Source organism: Saccopteryx leptura, chromosome 1 (assembly GCF_036850995.1).
Source record: "Saccopteryx leptura isolate mSacLep1 chromosome 1, mSacLep1_pri_phased_curated, whole genome shotgun sequence".
Taxonomy (NCBI): Eukaryota; Metazoa; Chordata; class Mammalia; order Chiroptera; family Emballonuridae; genus Saccopteryx; species Saccopteryx leptura.
The window spans coordinates 266,720,168-266,738,783 of NC_089503.1; the positions used below are offsets into that span (position 1 = coordinate 266,720,168).

General features: G+C 40.3%; 1 protein-coding gene across 7 annotated transcripts in view; it reads left to right on the plus strand.

Moving 5' to 3' along the window:
- Positions 1-18,616, plus strand: part of CDCA2 (cell division cycle associated 2) — a 53,714-nt gene that overhangs the window by 7,597 nt on the left and 27,501 nt on the right. For 3 of the 7 annotated variants that reach the window (XM_066351990.1, XM_066352000.1, XM_066352041.1), the window contains exons 5-11: positions 2,278-2,428; positions 3,660-3,856; positions 5,169-5,238; positions 9,843-10,054; positions 12,120-12,204; positions 12,634-12,869; positions 17,486-17,564. In XM_066351990.1, the coding sequence (XP_066208087.1) occupies positions 2,278-2,428; positions 3,660-3,856; positions 5,169-5,238; positions 9,843-10,054; positions 12,120-12,204; positions 12,634-12,869; positions 17,486-17,564 (1,030 nt within the window). The remainder of the gene's footprint in view (positions 1-2,277; positions 2,429-3,659; positions 3,857-5,168; positions 5,239-9,842; positions 10,055-12,119; positions 12,205-12,633; positions 12,870-17,485; positions 17,565-18,616) is intronic. The other 4 variants (XM_066352007.1, XM_066352024.1, XM_066352032.1 and 1 more) reach the window with 4 other exon arrangements.

Below are 18,616 nucleotides of genomic sequence, written 5' to 3' on the forward strand. Positions count from 1 at the left end.
GTTTTACAGCCTGGTTATTCAACGTTTATTTTGTTTGTTTGGTGTTTTGTTGTTTTTTTTTAAAGTAAGAGGAGGGGAGATAGACAGACTCCCTTATGCATCCTGACTGGGATCTACCAGCAGCCACTGTTAGGAGCTGACACTCAGACCAACCAAGCTCTCCTCAGTTCCCCCGGGGCTGACACTCAAACAAACCAAGCCACAGACTACGAGACGAGAAGAAAGAGAGAATGGAGAGAGGGAAGGGTGGACAAGCAGGTGGTGGCTTATCATGTGTGCCCTGACTGGGAATCAAACCTGGGACGTCCACACACCAAGCCGACGCTCTATCCCTGTGCCCATTGTTTTGGTTTCATCAACTATTTCTTCAGATATAGTACTGTTCTGATTCAAGCTAAAAAGCCCTTTTAGTTACTGAATCACTAGCGCCTTTTGTACCTGAAACTATATTAATATGTCTTCAGAATTTCAGTCTAGAACATAATTTCCCCCCTTCATCCCAAGTCTTGAAATGGTCTCTGGTGCTTGGAGGAATGGTAGAGACTGACACAGTTCAGAAGACAAGAGCATCAAGCAGTACACTTTGAATGTTTCATTTACTTTGTAGATTATTATTCTCCATTAGGAAAAAAGAGTTTTGACTTGAAGAACCTCGAATTTGTATTAAGCAGCATTTCAAAGTGCTCCAAATTCCTACAATACTGAACCCACCCCAACCATGTCTAAATACAAATACCAAAAAAGCCTTTTTGAGGTCAATTTAGGACTTTGAATAACCCATTTTTTCCTCCAAAGCTCATATAGATAAGAGCTGACTGCCACCTTTGAATGAATGTTATGTGCTTTTTGTCATAAAACTTGACATCATCAATCATATTGGAATTTTTAATTGTTCTGTTATTATGTAACAATTTGCGTTATGAATGTATTTAACTGTGAATAGAATCAAGTGTGTGAGCAGATTCACCATCAAAAATGGCTTCAAGATTTATTTTATTTTATTTTTTTCAGAGACAGAGAGTCAGAGAGAGGGATAGACAGGGACAGACAGACAGGAATGGAGAGATGAGAAGCATCAATCATTTGTTTTTCGTTGTGCATTGTGACACCTTAGTTGTTCATTGATTGTTTTCTCATATGCGCCTTGACCGTGGGCCTTCAGCAGACCGAGTAACCCCTCGCTTGGGCCAGGGACCTTGGGTCCAAGCTGGTGAGCTTTTTGCTCAAACCAGATGAGCCGGTGCTCAAGCTGGCGACCTCAGGGTCTTGAACCTGGGTCCTCGGCATCCCAGTCCGACGCTCTATCCACTGCGCCACCGCCTGGTCAGGCGGCTTCAAGATTTTAACTGATTCTCATCCATCCAATATCTTAAAGGGACTTTTTTTTTTTTTTTGCTTTAACTTTTGCCTGTTGGTGTAATTTTGTTAATTGCCACAGCTCTAAAAGCAGTGGAAATAATATTGGTAGTGTAATCCTAAGGGGAAGAGGTCCTGGCTAGTAACTTGTTTTATGGGTAGACAGACTCTTCAGTTGTGCGTTACTTGCATTTATCTGATACTTCTGTCCCTACCTTGAGTCAGTTTCATTTTGTGACTGGCTGAAATCCTGCTAGAGTTTGCAGGGATCTCCTGTGCCTATACCATCTAACTATTTGGCTTTGTATTTTATGTGAGTGGTTGGATGTCAGCTCAAAGGCAGTAGGGTCCCATGAAGTGAGGAAAGGTGACCTAGGAAGAGCCAATGAAGAGCGTAGATGTGGGAGTGGGTATCTCTCTCCTGGGGTGTATGTGCGTTTTGTCTTCGGGAGAGGTGTCCAGTAATGAAGGTGGTAGTGGCACTAGCTTGAATGGAGCTGGGCACCCTGAGACTTCCGTATGGCAAAGCATCACACAGATGATTTTTGATGGATATTTTTAAGAGTTGTTCGGCCCTCAGTAATTGGGGATGTGTGTGTTTTGTCTAGATGCCTTCCTAAAGTGTTTCCATCTTCTCCGCACTTCTCTTGTCTGGTCCGTGGACTTGTTAGTATCTTTACTGACCAGCCCAGAGCCACACCTGTGCACATACCACGCAGGTATTCCTCTTCGTTCAGGTTTTGTTAAAAACTGGGGGAAGAGCCGAGGGAGAAACTGAAATGGCAGGAGGCGTACTGAGTGTCCAAACTGAAGATGTGTGACTGTGGAGGAGATGCTGCTCTGACACACTGTCTGGTGGAAGGGCTCCTGTACAGAGAGCTGTGTTTGATTTGATTCACAGTTCCCTCTGTGCTTCAACAGGGCAGCCCTGTACTGTATCAAAATGTTAACTCGTTAAGAGAGCGAATATCTGCCTTCCAGTCGGCATTTCACTCCATCAAGGAAACAGGAAGAACCGCTGACTGTCCTGAATTCCCAGAGGCAGAGGGAGAGTTCGAGACCATGGGCTTGCGTGAGTAGAAGAAATTCTGTAAGAAATTCAGATAGCCTTTAAGATACGAAAAAGATTTAGTTCCACAGTGCAAAGGCAGTCTTTTGGAGCAGAATTGTGTTTTTAAATGGAGCCTAACATTTAAAGCTTAGGGCATTTCATGCAAAATCCTGGATTTCTGGTTTCTCTTGAAAAAACCTGGTATCAAGCCTTCCTGAGCCTACATTTCCACGTAGTCACAGTTAAGTTTTAAGTGTAAAACAGTCAAAGCTTGTTAGCTCGTGTCATCTATAGAATAGGACATGTGGCACATTTGAGTGTACAAACCTTGATTTTTAGAAAATTATTTTTGTTTGGCAAGCATGTCTATGATACCAAACACCCATCCCCAATATTATAAACAGATACACCTAATCTAACATCTTAATAGCCTGCCCTATTCTTTACCATAACTTCTGGATTATTCCGTTGGTTATTTTTTTTCTGTCACCTTTGGTTTTCTGATCAAAGCATTTCAAACATTAGAATTAGACCTTGGCCATACCATAATAATCATATCTCCAATCTCTGCACCCTCAGCAAGGTTCCAGATGTTTCCATTTTAGCTTCTTGAACCACCTTCAAGTACATTTCAGCGGCTCCTTGCGTGGAGTGCCCTGCAGCTCCTGGTGGGTTTAATCCATGTACAATACTCTGAGCACACCACCCGCTCTTCCGTACTCATTTGTGTTTGTAGTTTGTAACTTACCCGTTTTTCAGTTTTCACTTGGGCTTTAAAATGTTTTATTAACATGGTTGTTATAATTCTGCAAACAAGACAATTTTTTGTAGGCCAGAACTGGGACACATTGTGGCTATAAAATCCTACAGGATCAAAGCAGAGCCAATATGAGAACATAACCACATCCTTTGAAATATTCTAAAGTTTCAATGTAAATTTAAAAACAGAATGAGATACTCTGTCACCAAGCAAATGTATTTTAGTATACTGTATTTTTATACATTTTAAAGTCTAAAAAACTTAATTTTAATTAAATTTGTATATTTTTTTAGTAGTCATGTTCTCTTGACTTTTTGTTAGGTTTTCTTTTTGAATTTAAAGTTGTACTAGATTTTCCTTTTTATTGCTGGTCTTTGGACTCGAGCATTAAATTTTACTAAAATTGTGATGGTGTGCAAAATTGTAAAATGATGTTGTAAAAGAAAATACTCATGCCTATTATTTTGTTTTTATTTTGTTTTGTGTGTATAGCCAAGAAGGAAGGTCTTGGTGAATGTCAGCAGTCTGCGTTCCCAGCACAGTTACCCAAACGTCAGAAAGTGTCTGTTTGGGGCAGCTCTGATGGAAATCTGACTAATGCAATTGATTTCCAGACGTTCAGTATCGCCACTCCTCCCAGCACAGACAGAGCATGCGCTGTTGGAACTTCTGTTGCGGATTTTTCTGAGGTAATTATAGTACCTACTACTATATTGTAGCTGGGTTTTAAATTGTGTGCATGCGCGTTTACTTCCTACTTGTTAATTTTTGTTGTTGGTTGGCTTATTGATTGCTAGAGACAGCTTTGATTAAAAGCTGTTTGAAGAGGCTTTATGAAAAGATGAAATGGTGTGGTCTTATGCTTGTGAGCTATTGTAGTAGGTGCTAATGGTACAACAGAAAGTCACAGTCTGTGTACACATCACTGGTAAATTAGATGGAGATTACACCGTGCTCCTCAGCTGCGGCTCCTGGGGCTTCTGCCTTGTGGCCTCTCACGATTTAATCCTAGCTGCAAGCAGGCTGTTATTTAGCGATTGCCCCTTTACTCTGCTCACTTGCCTGAAGGGACTGCAGGGACTTTTGTTGCTGATAACTACCTAAAGCCTGTCAAGATTATCAAAAGACCAACCTGAATTAAATAATGTTATTGAATGTCTTTGACCTTAACTCCAATGTAAACAGGATCTAGTTCTCATGTCTACTTACTGCTTCCCGCTGTTAGTGTTGGCCTGATACAGCAGGTTCCCATTTCTTTAATGAGAAAGGATACCTAACGTGACTGGAGTTGAAACCTTTTTTCTGTCCCTTCTCTGTCACATTGGTTCAGTACATGTCCTAATGATTTTATTTGGATTGGTATAAATGTTTGATGGTCAATTAAGGATTCTTCAGGGTCCGGTCAGTTTCATTTGTATCTCAGAGTCGCTTATAATCTCTAGTCCCTCTAGTTAATATGAAATCATCATCTGACAGAACCAGTAATAATTATTTTCCATCAGAACTTTGATTGTTTAGACATATACCTTAATTGAGAAATGGCTTCCATGTTAATATGAGTTTATTTTCTATCCTAGCCATTATGGTTTTCCTATTCTAGCTATTGATACCTTGTTTCATTAGTAATTATATAACATTTTCTGTTGTTTGGAGAATTTCTTAATGTAATTAACATAGTTTCTAGACTTCAAACAATAAGGCCAAAACAAAACAAAACATGTCCTATAAACTTTTCCTAGGGAACTAAATATTGTTTGGTAGGATATTTAAGATACAGGTAGATTGAATATTCTGTTCGTATTACATAAATTCTTCTCTACTTTTATGACTTGGTACTGAAGGTGATAAAATTGATGGATAAAATTGCCTTATTGATTGATTGATTTGTTTAACATTAGATTTCTAGATAATCTGTAATGCTTACTCAAATCTTTATAAAGATATTGGTAATTCTATAATTAATAAGATTTAATACTTTTTTATTCTAAACTTTCCCCCAAGAAATCTTCTGAACCTGGTTTACCCTGGAAAGAGTTTCTTCCACTTTCAGAGCTCAAAGAGGCTTCAGCTGGTAACTATTTGATTTTTTCCTCCATGCATGTGCCAGTTCACCCACTGAACCTTTGTTTAGTAGACATTTATGGTTGGTGGTGAGACAGTTCTCTATGTTTTAGGAGCTCGTGGTCCAGTAGAAATGTTTCAGAATTCTTTTTATGTGAGAAATGACATAGTCTTCTGTGAATACGAATTCTTGAAATATTTTCAAGCTGATAAAAAGAATAGGGTCTCTGAACATATTAACAGGTATGTTTTGTTGGAGAAAACACACACATGATTTTTCTTTGGTCTTAAGGTATGTGAAAGGGACCACCAGCATTCAAAATTTTTTAGCATTTTTCAAAATCTGTATGTTTGTGTTGAGTGAAAGACAACCTCCTGTGCTCTCTAAAGTAAAACTCTTTACACTAGTGGGTTGTTGTTTTTTTTAATGCATCTGAGATTCTCTGCCTTTTAATTGGAGTATTTGGCTGGTTAACCTTTCAAACCTCGATATGGTTTGATTTAAATCTACCATTTTATCATGTTTGCTGTTTGTTCTCAACTATTTATCGTTGTTTCTGTCTAATGTCTTTTTAAGGTATATTTGAATTTTTCTTGTTACTTTTTAAATTATACTTCATTGCATGAATTTTTTTTTTTTTTTTTTTTTTAGTTTAGTGTAGGGATTGTGATATACATCCTTAACTTTTCATAATCTCTTTGGAATTAATTTTATACTTCATGTAAAATGTAGAAATTTTGCAGACTGTATTGATCTATTTTTTATTTATTCACTTATGTCTTTTATGTTCCTTTGCACTATTGACATTATCTGTATCAGGTTTATATTCATTTTAAACCCTCTAGGTTGAGTTTTTTTTTGTTTTTTCCTTTAAATGATTATGTATTTGAGGGATATAATCTTTTATAGCTAGCCAACTAGACACAGTTTCTGGTTCTCTTTATTCCTTCCTGGGATCTGATTTTCCTTCTGATACTATTTCCCTTTAACCCGAAGAACTTCCTATAGCTTTTGATAGTGCACATCAGCTCTGCCTTCTGAATTGTAATTGTACAGTGGACAGCAAGGCACAGAGCTGGCTGTGAGTTTGTTACATCTGGGTGGAATAGATGCTTTTGCCTTCAGCATTCAGTATCAATATTCTGGTTTTACTCTCATGGGATTTGCTCTTAGGTGTGTCATATTCTTTGATAGTAGTTATAGGATGTATGAAGCGTGGTCATTAAAAACTGTCATTTTGAACCAAACACCTCCCTGCACAGCCTGTCTTGTGGGAAATCACAAGAATAGCCAACATATTCATTTGAACACCTCTCTAGGCCCTAAACTGAAATATTGTATAAGACAGAAGATAATAAACCCACCACAGATGTGGGTTCTTGATTAAAAGAGCCTACTGCTGATTTCATTGTTTTAGACAGGTTATGTATTGGCACCCAGAGATTATGGCATTTCAGACAGCATAGCTTTAAGAAGAATGGAAAGATTTTGTGATGTGGGTTAGCATATACTTGGTTCAGGGGGAACTAGGAGGAGAGGGAGCCTGTTTGATACCTCATTATCTCCCTTGTCCTCTCCACTTTGTTTTTTACCCATCTAGCCAGAAATGCAGCCTGATGAACCTCTTCTGCCCACTCTGGTCCTCTCCCAGGTCCACTGGTGCTTCATACTCTGCCACGCTGATATCCTCACCCATGTCCTCAGCATGTGGGCCTGTGGCACACTGGGCTGTCTCCTTGCTTCCCCTTCTTGATCCAGCTCCAGAAAGGCTTTGATCACCAGCAGCCTCCTCATTGCCATCCCAGGGTCACTCTCCATACAGTCCTCTCCTTTAACTCACACAAGTGGTGCAGACAGACCTGGCTGTGCCTCCAGTGAGAAACAGTTCCTTCCCTGGGCAGCAGGGCATCATTCTCTTGTCCCCATTTCATGGGCCATTTCTTTGTGTACTTTCCTTGTTCCTCCCCTTCCGTTCCGACCTTTGAGTGCCCTGGGTTCAGTGCTTGGGTTTTTTCTCTCTAAACAGCCTCCTCAGGTGATTGCAGGCTTTCTCATGACATTGAAGGCTGTCTCTGTGCTGTTCACTTGAAAATTTTAGCCCCCGTCCTTGGCCTCTTCCCAGAACTCTAAACATAACTGCCCAGCTGGCTTCCCTACTCCTGTTGTGGATGTTAGTAAGCATCTCAGACAGCATCCTTTAACAGGTCTTGATCTTTTTCCTCCCCCCACTCTGCTCAGCTCTGCTTTCTTTCCCTTTTTTTTAATTATTAAAAAAAAAATTTAATTTTAGTGAGAGGAGGGGAGGCAGAGACGGACTCCCGCATGCGCCCCAACCAGGATCCACCTGGGAAGCCCCCTAGGGGGCAATACTCTGCCCTTATGGGGCCCTTTGTAACTGGAGCCATTTTTTTTAGCACCTAAGCTGGAGGCCATGGAGCCATCCTCAGTGCCCAGGGCCAACTCTCTAATTGAGCCATGGCTTTAGGAGGGGAGGAGAAGTGAGAGAAAGAAGTAAGAGGTGGAAGAATGTAGAAGCAGATGGGTGCTTCTCCTGTGTGGCCTGACTGGGAATTGAGCCCAGGACATCCACATGCCAGAATGACGCTCTACCACTGAGCAAACCAGCCAGGGCTGCTCAGCTCTGTTTTTTTCATCTCTGTTAAATGGTGCCACCATTTACCCAATGCTTGTGCCCAAAACCTGGCAGTTAGCTTGACACTTCCTTTTCTCAAGTTTAACTTCCAGCCCCTTTAACAAGTGCTATTTGGCCTTCAGCATTGTTCAGTTATCCAAGCATTTCTTACCTCCTAACTACTGTCAGTGTGGGCCAAGTTACCATCTTCTCTTGCCTGGAAATCTTAGGTGATTTCTCTGTTTCTTCTCTTGTCCCCTTCTTCTCTTAGTCTTCTGCATGGTGCCCAGGCTGCTCCTTCTAAAATGTAGCCACAGTGTGTCATTCCCCTTAAAATCTTTCACTGGCTTCCCAACGTACTTAGCATAGTGTCCAGGGCCCCTTCTACTAGACCTCACCTGACCCTGTTCTTAGTTTCTCTTTGAGCTTATTTCTTAGCTCTTCTTGTTCATCTGCTCTGTTCACGCTTACCCTACCCCTCCCTGCAGTGTGCCAGGTACTTTCCTATCTTAGGTCTTTGCACTTGGCCTTGTGCATGTAATACTTTTCCCTAGATGTGTGCACAGCTCACTTTCTCACTTTATTCAGATGCTTGCCCAGGAAGCTGTCCTTGAATGCCCCACAACAGCAACACCCCCTCCCACCCTACAGTCCCCTGTCCGCATATCTCATCAGTATCTTCCGTGATGGCATGCATTACTTTACTACTTGTTGTATACACCTGTTTAACTTTTTATATTGAGATAACTATAGATTCACGTGCAGTTGTAAAAAGTAATCTAAAGAGACCCTCCAAGTGCCCCCAGTGGCACATCTTACACAGCTGTAATCCTGTGTTGACACCAAAGCAATTCATTCACTTGGTTTCAGATCTCACCAGTGTTGCATGCACTCATTTGTGTGTATATTCAGTCCCATGTCATGTTCTCATGTATAGAAGCATGACTACACTGCAGTCAGCATGCAGACCTGTTTAATCACAGGGGCCCCTCATGTGACACTCTGTAGGTATGCTGCCTGCCCTTTCCATCCCTCCATGACTGTCTGTGATTTTGTCTGTTTATTCTTTGAAAGCTAGGTTGCTTTGTATTTCTTGTTTATCACTGTCTCAGAGTGCCTGTCACATCAGAAATGAATAATGTGTATTTGTTAAATGTCAATCATAAGGCAGAGCTCCTGTGAGAAGGAATTTGTGGGAGGGGGCCTTGCTTTGTGTGGGGCACATGCAGTGTGTTGGTTTTTCTGATTGTATCGTCATTGTCATCCTCTCCCACCCACCTTCTTACCTGTGGAAGTGCCTCTGGCTCTAGCAGCTCAGGGTGGTTGTATGGTGCAGTCACAGGAGTCAGGAACAGAGGCGGACTGACCGTTACTGGCTCATGCAGATTTCCATGGGGCCGCAGCCCCTTATTGTCTGTACACTCCATAGATTGGAGTTCAAAGCTGTGGCCAGCACCACTTCTCTGTCTCCTTATGTTTCCAAGTGAAATCCCAGATGGCATTCCCTAAGCAGGGCATATTAGGGTTGAATTTTTTCAGTGTGTCATTCCCTTTGCAAAGGCATATTTTTTATTTTCACCAGGGACAGAGAGAGAGTCAGAGAGAGAGATAGATAGGGACAGACAGAAAGGAACGGAGAGAGATGAGAAGCATCAATCATCAGTTTTTTGTTGCGACACCTTAGTTCATTGATTGCTTTCTCATATGTGCCTTGACCACAGCCTTCAGCAGACTGAGTAAGCCCTTGCTCGAGCTAGCGACCTTGGGTCCAAGCTGGTGAGCTTTTTTTTTTTTTTGCTCAAGCCAGATGAGCCCGTACTCAAGCTGGCGGCCTCAGGGTCTCGAACCTGGGTCTTCTGCATCCCAGTCCGACGCTTCATCCATTGCGCCGCCGCCTGGACAGGCGCAAAGGCATATTTTTAATGTAGAACAGACTGGCTCAGGTGTCTTTCACTGCTCATGCTTGCATGTTCCTTTGAAGGAGTCAAGGTAACTGACTGCGTGGAGGGCAAGGGGTTGAGTGATGCTGTCTCACTTGTCGCATCAGCAGAAGTGAGCTCAGACGCAGCTGAGACCAGTGCCCCGGGGACACCTCTGTGCAGTAGGGGCCTTCCAGCCCCAGAGATTTCCGTCCTGCGTTCGGTGCTGAAGAAACCCTCGGTGATGCTGTGTCTGGAAGGCCTGCAGGTGCAGGTAAAGCAGATCGGCGGAAATTCGTTTGGGTTAGGGCAGCATCTCTGAAATGTTGCATGTCACACTGGCTTATAAGGAGGTGCATCACCCTAATTTCCCCTCCTTTTCTCACTTACAGCACTGTGCAGTTTGTTAGTTTTTGTTCTTCAAAAAAAACACAACTCAGTATTGAATATACCATGTAGAATTTAATATAGGTAGATGACATTTTATGAGTTTTATAGCTGTTTTTTTTTTTTTTCCAGAGACAGAGAGTCAGAGAGAGGGATAGACAGGGACAGACAGACAGGAATGGAGAGATGAGAAGCATCAATCATTAGTTTTTCATTGGGCGCTGCGACATCTTAGTTGTTCATTGATTGCTTTCTCATATGTGCCTTGACTGGGGGCCTTCAGCAGACCGAGTAACCCCTTGCTCGAGCCAGCGACCTTGGGTCTAAGGTCAAACCAGATGAGCCCGCGCTCAAGCTGGCGACCTCGGGGGTCTCGAACCTGGGTCTTCCGCATCCCAGTCCGATGCTCTATCCGCTGTGCCACCGCCTGGTCAGGCGAGTTTTATAGCTCTTAATGTGTGAGTCTGTTAATTATTTCTCCCGGAGATGCCTCTTGTGTGGCGTGCACTTTGAGCAGTCTGCGTGGGAGAGGCACGGCTGGTGGGAACTGGCCGGCCTCTGTGGGTTTTGTCTGTGGACTTCTGGCATGTATCAATCAGCCCTAGCCCTCTGAGAAGGGCGTTAGCTCCGTTTTACATAAACCCCAGCTAAGTTTGTAAGTGAACTCAGGCAGACCTGACGTGAAAATCCTGGTGCACTAGGAACCTTTGTGGTGGGAGAGGACAGCCTCTGGAGTCCAAGTGCCTGGTTTCACATCCTCACTCTGAAGTTTAAGACCTGGGCAAATTAATCACCATTTTGTACCCTGGTTTCTCATCTATAAAAGGACAATATTAGTAATTACCTTACAGGGTAATTTGAGCATTAAGTGGGATAATGTGAAATTGGCACCAATTCCTGGCAAATGAAACTTAATTTTTTTCAATCTGTGGGCATTTTGTCGTATAGCTATGCCTATAAATCTGTTTCTAAAGCTGAACTGAATTAGACTACCTGCTATCTACATAGATAGATGTTCAAGTACTATTCTAAGTGCTTTAATAGTTTTCCTGGTTAAGAGCTGATTTGGCTTGACTTAATTCACAGACATTCATCTGGGCATTTTCCTAGTCAGGAAGATGAAACTGACTCAGGAGAGTTGTCAAAGAGGTTTGTTTGGGGCAGGACTGTTCCTTAGAGATGGTGCTGCTCTTCGAATAGGAGATAAAGAGCAGCTCTAGAGGATAAGGGCTGGTCAGGGCTGGAGCAAGGCTGGATGGCAAATGGTGCTTTGGAGGTGATGCTCACCCAGGCCCCAGCCCCAGCTCTCTTGTTGCTCGGTGGCCCTGTGGTTAGACTTGCCCCAACTTGCTCTTCAGAGTTCATGCTGTCCTGCCCACACCAGCTCGCATGCTCTGTCATCTTCCTGTGGAAAATGAGGGACAGACACTATCCCTCGTTATTTCTAACTCAAGCACATACTAATGTAGACAGGAGATCTATACACCTGCGTAAGGAGTGGTTCCCATGTTTCAGAGACAGAACAACCTATTATACCATTGACCTGCTTGTTCTTTTCTTGTTCTGGTGTCATTCTCATACCTGAGGCCATTGATGCGATCGGCCTCATCTGACACCATAGGGCACATGTTGGTAGCTGCTCACAATTGCCTTGGCTTCATTTGCCAGATCGTAAAACAGGGAGTAGATTTAGTCCACATTTCAGATTTCAGTTCTTTGATTTTGGCCTAACGTACTGTTACTAGGGAACCTAGTTTTTCTTTGTGGCTAATATGATATGGTATTTTAGACAGAACAATTATAAAAGAGAAGATGATATATTCTACTATAGTCTCTACCCCTGGCAGCAAATAACTTTTATTGTTGACAATAAAAGTTATTTGCTGACATTTTTAGTGACTGTTGTGTGTATGTTTATATATGTAAGGTTCACTGATTTTTTTGTTGTTTAGGAAGATTGTAACAACCACTGTGATAGTGGGACTCATCCAAGCTTAATCTCAACTCTTGCAAACTGTTGCAGAGAACAAAAAGCAGGTAAGAAATTCACATTTATTTTGAAGCCCAAGGATATCATTTCTTGTTATAAAAACCCTGAGATAGTACTAGTCTTCTCAATGACCTGCCTGCTAATGCTTTGATGATCTGAAATGACACGGGACTGAAGGACAGCTAGGAGACATGGGTTTCTGTCGAGGAGGTTTCTCAGGAGTGCTCTGTTCAGTTTTGCCTGATGGTAAAGCTTGATATTCCAATTTTGAAAATTTCTAAGATACTCATAAAAAATTTACTCTAAAATCTAGTAGCATAGTTTAATGAGAAATGCTGCATATCTTTTTCATTTTGAATATCTTTCTTTAGATTTTTATACAAATAATAATCTGACCATATTAAAAGATTGTAAGATGTACCTTTTAGATAAAAAATTCAGCTTAATTTTAAAATATATTTCTCTTTATTATCAAGAAAATTATAAAGTAACGACATTTGTAAACATGAGGAAGAGGAAGAGAGTTACCTTTGGAGAGGACCTCAGCCCAGAGGTGTTCGACGAGTCCCTGCCCGCGAACACCCCGCTGCGCAGAGGAGGAACGCCCGTCTGTAAGGCGGACTCGAGCAGCGACAGCCTCCTGCCAATGGAGTGGTCACTGGGTCCAGAGTACTTGCCTCAGCCAGATTTCGATGAAAAGGGGGAAAATCTTGTAAGTGTGAAAAATGTGAAACGTTGTTTCTATTTTAATCAGCTCTCAGCTATTTTGCATGAGTAGCATTAAAAATGAGACTTTTGTTGTTCATTGTACGTAGCATATGTTGTGGACCCTCAGTGCTATGGACTGGATGGTGTTTATATGTCACTAAGCAGAAAGGTGGAAAGTTACACTGGCACACCATGGATCAAGATATGCAGTAGTTCCCCCTTGTCCATGGTGTCAGTTACCTGTGGACAACTGCAGTCTGAAAATATTAACTGGAAAATTCCAGAAATAAACAATTCCTGGGGTTTAAATCGCATGCCATTCTGAGTACTTCAGCTCATCACATAGCTGTGTGTCATCGCCCGTCATCCCAGGGAGAGGGCACGTGCAGGACAGCAAGAGGCTCTGAGAGATCACGCTTATATCACTTCCACTACAGGGCGTCCTTGTAATTGTTCTACTTTATTCATAGTTATTGTTGATACCCTCTTACTGTGCCTAATTTATAAATCAGACTTTCACAGAGTATATGTGAGGTTCAAGATTGTCCGTGGTTTCAGGAACCTGTCCCTCTGCAGACAAGGGGAACTACTATACTCAGGTTTCAGAGGTGTTAAAATATGAAAGTGCCACAGATTTAGAATTTATATACTATAAATGTGAACTGTTTCTCTCCTAAAGTTTATTTTTATAGGTGGAATTAGTGAATTAAAGAATATGAATATTTGTGACCTTTTTGATGACTATTGCTAAATTTCCACCCAGAATGTATATATGAATCTGGATTCACTGAAGTATGAATGATCTTACCATACCTTTGTAATTTCTGCATGTTTTCTATACTTGTTTAAAACAGTTTAATAGGAGAAAAAGATGACTTGAAAATATTTTAGTTTGTTAGTGAGATTTGAACATTTTTCACATTTATAGGCCATTGAATTTCTTGAGAATTGCCTATTAATTTTTCTTGCATATTTTTATATAGGGGTTGTCATCCATTCCCTCTCACTGTTGTACTTCAAGAGTATTTTGCTTTCAGCTAGAATGGAATAAGAGGGACCTAATTTTACTTCCACGAGAAACAACTAAAAAACTAGAGAAAATACAGAGAACAGTGGTTCTCAGACATGAACTAACATTAGGCAGCACAGGATGGAAATCCCTGGGAGGTTGTATCACATGAGGTGAGCTCAGGAGCAGCCTGCTCACTGCCAGTCTGGTGTCTATGCTGCAGCACAGGGAGGATGTACCTTGGTGGGGCTTGGTAGACTCATGAGTCGAGTTGGAGGGAGCTGCACAAAGAGAGGGACAGGACTGCCCTAATGGAGCAGGGGGAACAATGCTTAGAGCTCACGCACATGGACAGGAATGGTGTTCCCACCAGCCTGGGTAGCAACAGCTTGTAATTCAAGAGGGTATTGGCTACTTGGGATTGCTGCTTTGTTAGTGGAGCAGAGTTAGACCAAAAATCTAGCTAAACGGAAAAGCAAGCCAGGAAAGGATTCAACTTGTCTTCGGGTATTTAACTACATTGAATGACAGAGCTCAAGTATAACATCATAAAACAATGCAGTTAAATTCAAAATGGCTGACATTCAATGAACAATTGATGCATGTGTAGGAAAAGATGCCCCATAATGAAGAAAAAAGGTTGGTGAACTTCAAGATGTAGCAGTAGAAATTATTCTCAATGAAACAGAAGAAAAGCCTGACCAGGCGGTGGTGCAGTGGATAGAGGGTTGGACTGGGATGTGGAGGACCCAAGTTCAAGACCCCGAGGTCGCCGGTTTGAGCGCGGGCTCATCTGGCTTAAGCAAAAAGCTCGCCAGCTTGGACCCAAGGTTGCTGGCTCAAGCAAGGGCTTACTTGGTCTGCTGAAAGCTAGCGGTCAAGGCACATATGAGAAAGCAATCAATGAACAACTAAGGTGTCAAAACAAAAAACTGATGATTGATGCTTCTCATTTCTCTCCATTCCTGTCTGTCTGTCCCTGTCTATCTCTCTCTCTGTCCCTGTAAAAAAAAAAGAAACAAGAAAAGACTGAATAGGAAGGAGCAGACAGGTGCGAGCTAGGACTATTGAGGTGGCATAATGTGCATGTAATTAGAGACCCCGAAGGAGAAGAGACAGGAAAGAACAGAAAAAATATTTGAAAAATAATGGCTGAAAAATTTCCCAATGTGATAAAATTATAAACCCACTGATCTTAAATTTCAGCAAATTTTGCAGCATGTGAAACGTGAAGAAAAATACAGCAAGACAGAAGCTAGGGAAAACAGACATGACATCAAGAAGGACAGATGTAAAATAGTGCAACAGCATCTTCTCATGGTGACTCAGAGAGAAAAAAAACTGTCAATCTTTTCTTTCATAAAAACAAAGGTGAATTAAAGGTCTTTTCAGACATGTGAAAGCTGAAAGAATTTATTACTATAGCACGATAGCACTTGAAGAAATGTTAAAAGGAGACCTTTAGTCAACCGGAAAATGGTTCCAGATGGAAATCTGCATTTAACAATGGAATGAAGAGCACTGAAAATGCTAAATGACAAATATGACAGACTGGTTCCTCTTAATCTCCATAGAAGATATCATTCTCAAAAAGACTAGTAACAATGTATCATTTGGTTTGTAAAATATGTAAAGAAAATATGCAACAACTTCTGGGAGAAGTTCTTAGGCTATATATACAAAGTGTGTAAGTTAAAGATGCACTTCTATAAGCCACTTAAAAAGGACAGCACAGATGTGTGGAATGCAGCTAAAACAGTGCTTGGACAGAACTAACTTTATTTATTTGTTTGTTTATTTATTTATTGTGAGAGATGAAGACAGGAAGGAAGAGAGATGAGAAGCATCAACTTGTAGTTACAGCACTTTGGTTGTTCATTGATTGCTTTCTCATAAGTGCCTTGATGGAGGTGAGGGAACTCTAGCTCAACCAGTGACCCCTTGCTCAATCCAGCAACCATGGAATCATATACTATATGATCCCATGCTCAAGCCAGCGACCCCGCACTCAAGCCAGATGAGCCTGCCCTCTAGCCGGTGACCTTGAGGTTTTGAACCTGGGTCCTCAGCATCCCAGATCAAAGCTTTATCAACTGCACCACCAGCTGGTCAGGCTAGAAGAAAATCTTTTTAAAAGCCTTATTTCAAAATCAGAGATGTATCAAATTAATCTCAACTTCTACTTTAAGAAACTAGAAGAAGAAAAGGCAAAGTAAGCAGAAGAAAGGTAGTAATAAAGATAAATTCAGAAATCAGTAGAAACAATAATAAAAATGGTAGAGAAAAATTATTGAAGTCAGAAGACTGTGCTTTAAATATATATATATATATATATATATATATATATATATGTAAACTTCTAATCAGATTATTCAGGAAAAAAGAGTACTCAATTACTAGTATAAGAAATGTGAGAGATGACATAAATATATATGCTAACTATTGAACGGTAATAAGAGAATACTGTATATGAACAACTTTATATCAGTGAATTCCACAACTTAAACTAGATATATTTCTTGAAAGACAGAAATAACCACATCTCAAGATTAATTACCTTATATCAACTAAAGAAATTTAAGTTGTAGTTAAACCTTCACACACAGAAAACTGCATGTCTAGATGATCTTATTAAATGAATTCTACCAAACATCTAAGGAAAATATAATACTAATTTGACATATACTCTTCCAAATAAATTGAAGTGGTGAGAATACTTCCCAATTATTAATGTCTGCATTACAAGGTACTGTAATGAGAGAGACATTATAAGAAAACTACAGTCCAATATCCTCATGAACATACGAATATGTAAAAAGAATAGATCATGACCAAATGAGATTTAACTCAAAGGTGCAAAGATGGTTGAATATTTTTAAAACAATCATATAATTTACCATTTCAACAGTCTAAAAGACTGAAAAACCGGATGTTCATCTCAGTAGATGTAGTAAAAGCATTTGACAGTATTTAGGATTCATTTCTGATTAAAACTGAGCAAACTAGTAAAAAAAAGAAAATTTTCAACCTGGCAGATTTTATCCATGAAAAATCAAAGTTACCATTATAATGGCAATTACATGAGAAAGAAAAAATTTGACATCTGTGTTTATATGTTGCAAGTTTACCCTGAATAATAATGTAATGTTAGATTGTACTTATTAATGGATTGTCTTTTATAGGAGTTAGGACATGGGATTTTGTTTGTTTGTTTGTTTAAGCAAGCAAGGAAGGGAGGGAGGGAAAGACACAGGAACATTGATCTGCTCCTGACTGGTAATTGAACTGGCAACTCTACTTTGGGACAATGTTCTAACCAACTGAGCTATTCAGCCAGGGCTAGAATGTGGAATTTTAAATTAACCAAAAAGTAAGGTTTTAGCAGATCATTATGGCTACTTTCAGTTAAAGATTATTTTTGTTTTGGTAGATTGTAGTTAGTAGACATGGTTTCATTAAAGATGATTGGTAAATAATATAAAGTATATTTCATTTTTATATCCAATATCTTCTGTTTTGCTTTGACTTTCTTTTTCAACTTTTTATTGATTTTTGTGTCTGTGGAATTTAAGGATATCTAATTTCTACCTTTTTTCCCCCCCTTTGTTTAGGAAAACATAGAACCTCTTCCAGTATCATATGCTGTTATAAGCCCTCTTAGTAAGTCTTCAATCTCTGAGACTCTTTCAGGTAGTAAATTTTATCTTCATAAATGTTATTTACAAAATCTGTGTATGAAACTTAATTTCCTTATTTTCTTTTAAAAATTTTATTTTTATTACAGCAATGCATACTTGGTTTAAAAATCCAGAGAGTGTAGGCTCTGGCCTGGTGTCTCAGTGGATAAAGCATCTCCCCGGGACCAGCAAGGTCATGGGTTCAGTCCTGGTCAGGCACATATGAGAAACAATGAGTGCACAACTAAATGGAATAACTAAGTGAACAACAAGTTTATGCTTCTCTCTCTGTCCCTTCTCTCTGCCCCCACTTTTCTCTCCTCTCAATCAATGGAAAAAAATTTTTTTTAAAAGTAGTGTAGGAAAGCTTATAGGAAGTCTCTAGCCATTCAAGTCCCATATTTCATAATCACCCACATCAACTTCCTTAGATGGAAACTCCTTTTCCCAGTTAGCACAACTGAAAAGATATGGACTGTACGGCTCATTTCTTGAATATCCAAAATTGTTCATCAGCATTAATGAGGCATCTTGGGCACACCAACTTTCCAAGGTCTCTGGCTTTTTTTATGATCGTGACAAGGCAACAAGTATCTGCTCTTTACTAACAAACCAGAACTTAGCTGACAAGCGTGTCATGGGGAAAAGCACTTATGATGCGAACGTTGTTCATATCTTGCCCCTGGTTGAAATCCTATAATGGCTTTTTGTTAGCTATAGGACACAAGCTGAGCTCATTAGCACAGAATCCAAAACGTGCAAAGTTAAGGTAGAGCTAAAATTTGAAGCTTTGTCTGTCACAATCAAAAGTGCGTGCTCTCTAACTGCCTTTTATTTATATACTGCCTTTCATTTATACTATTAAAAGTAACCAAATTAAAATTTTCCAGAACTTTGTAAAGTAAACTTTTTATGATCATCTTAATGCCCTCTTTTGCAATTTTATTGTATAAAATGTAGCTTGGAATAAATGGGCACTACTGAAAACATTGGTATTTGTTATGATGTGATTTAATCTGTTATCTCAGCAAGGTAGCATGTTATACAGTCTCCATGGACAGTGGC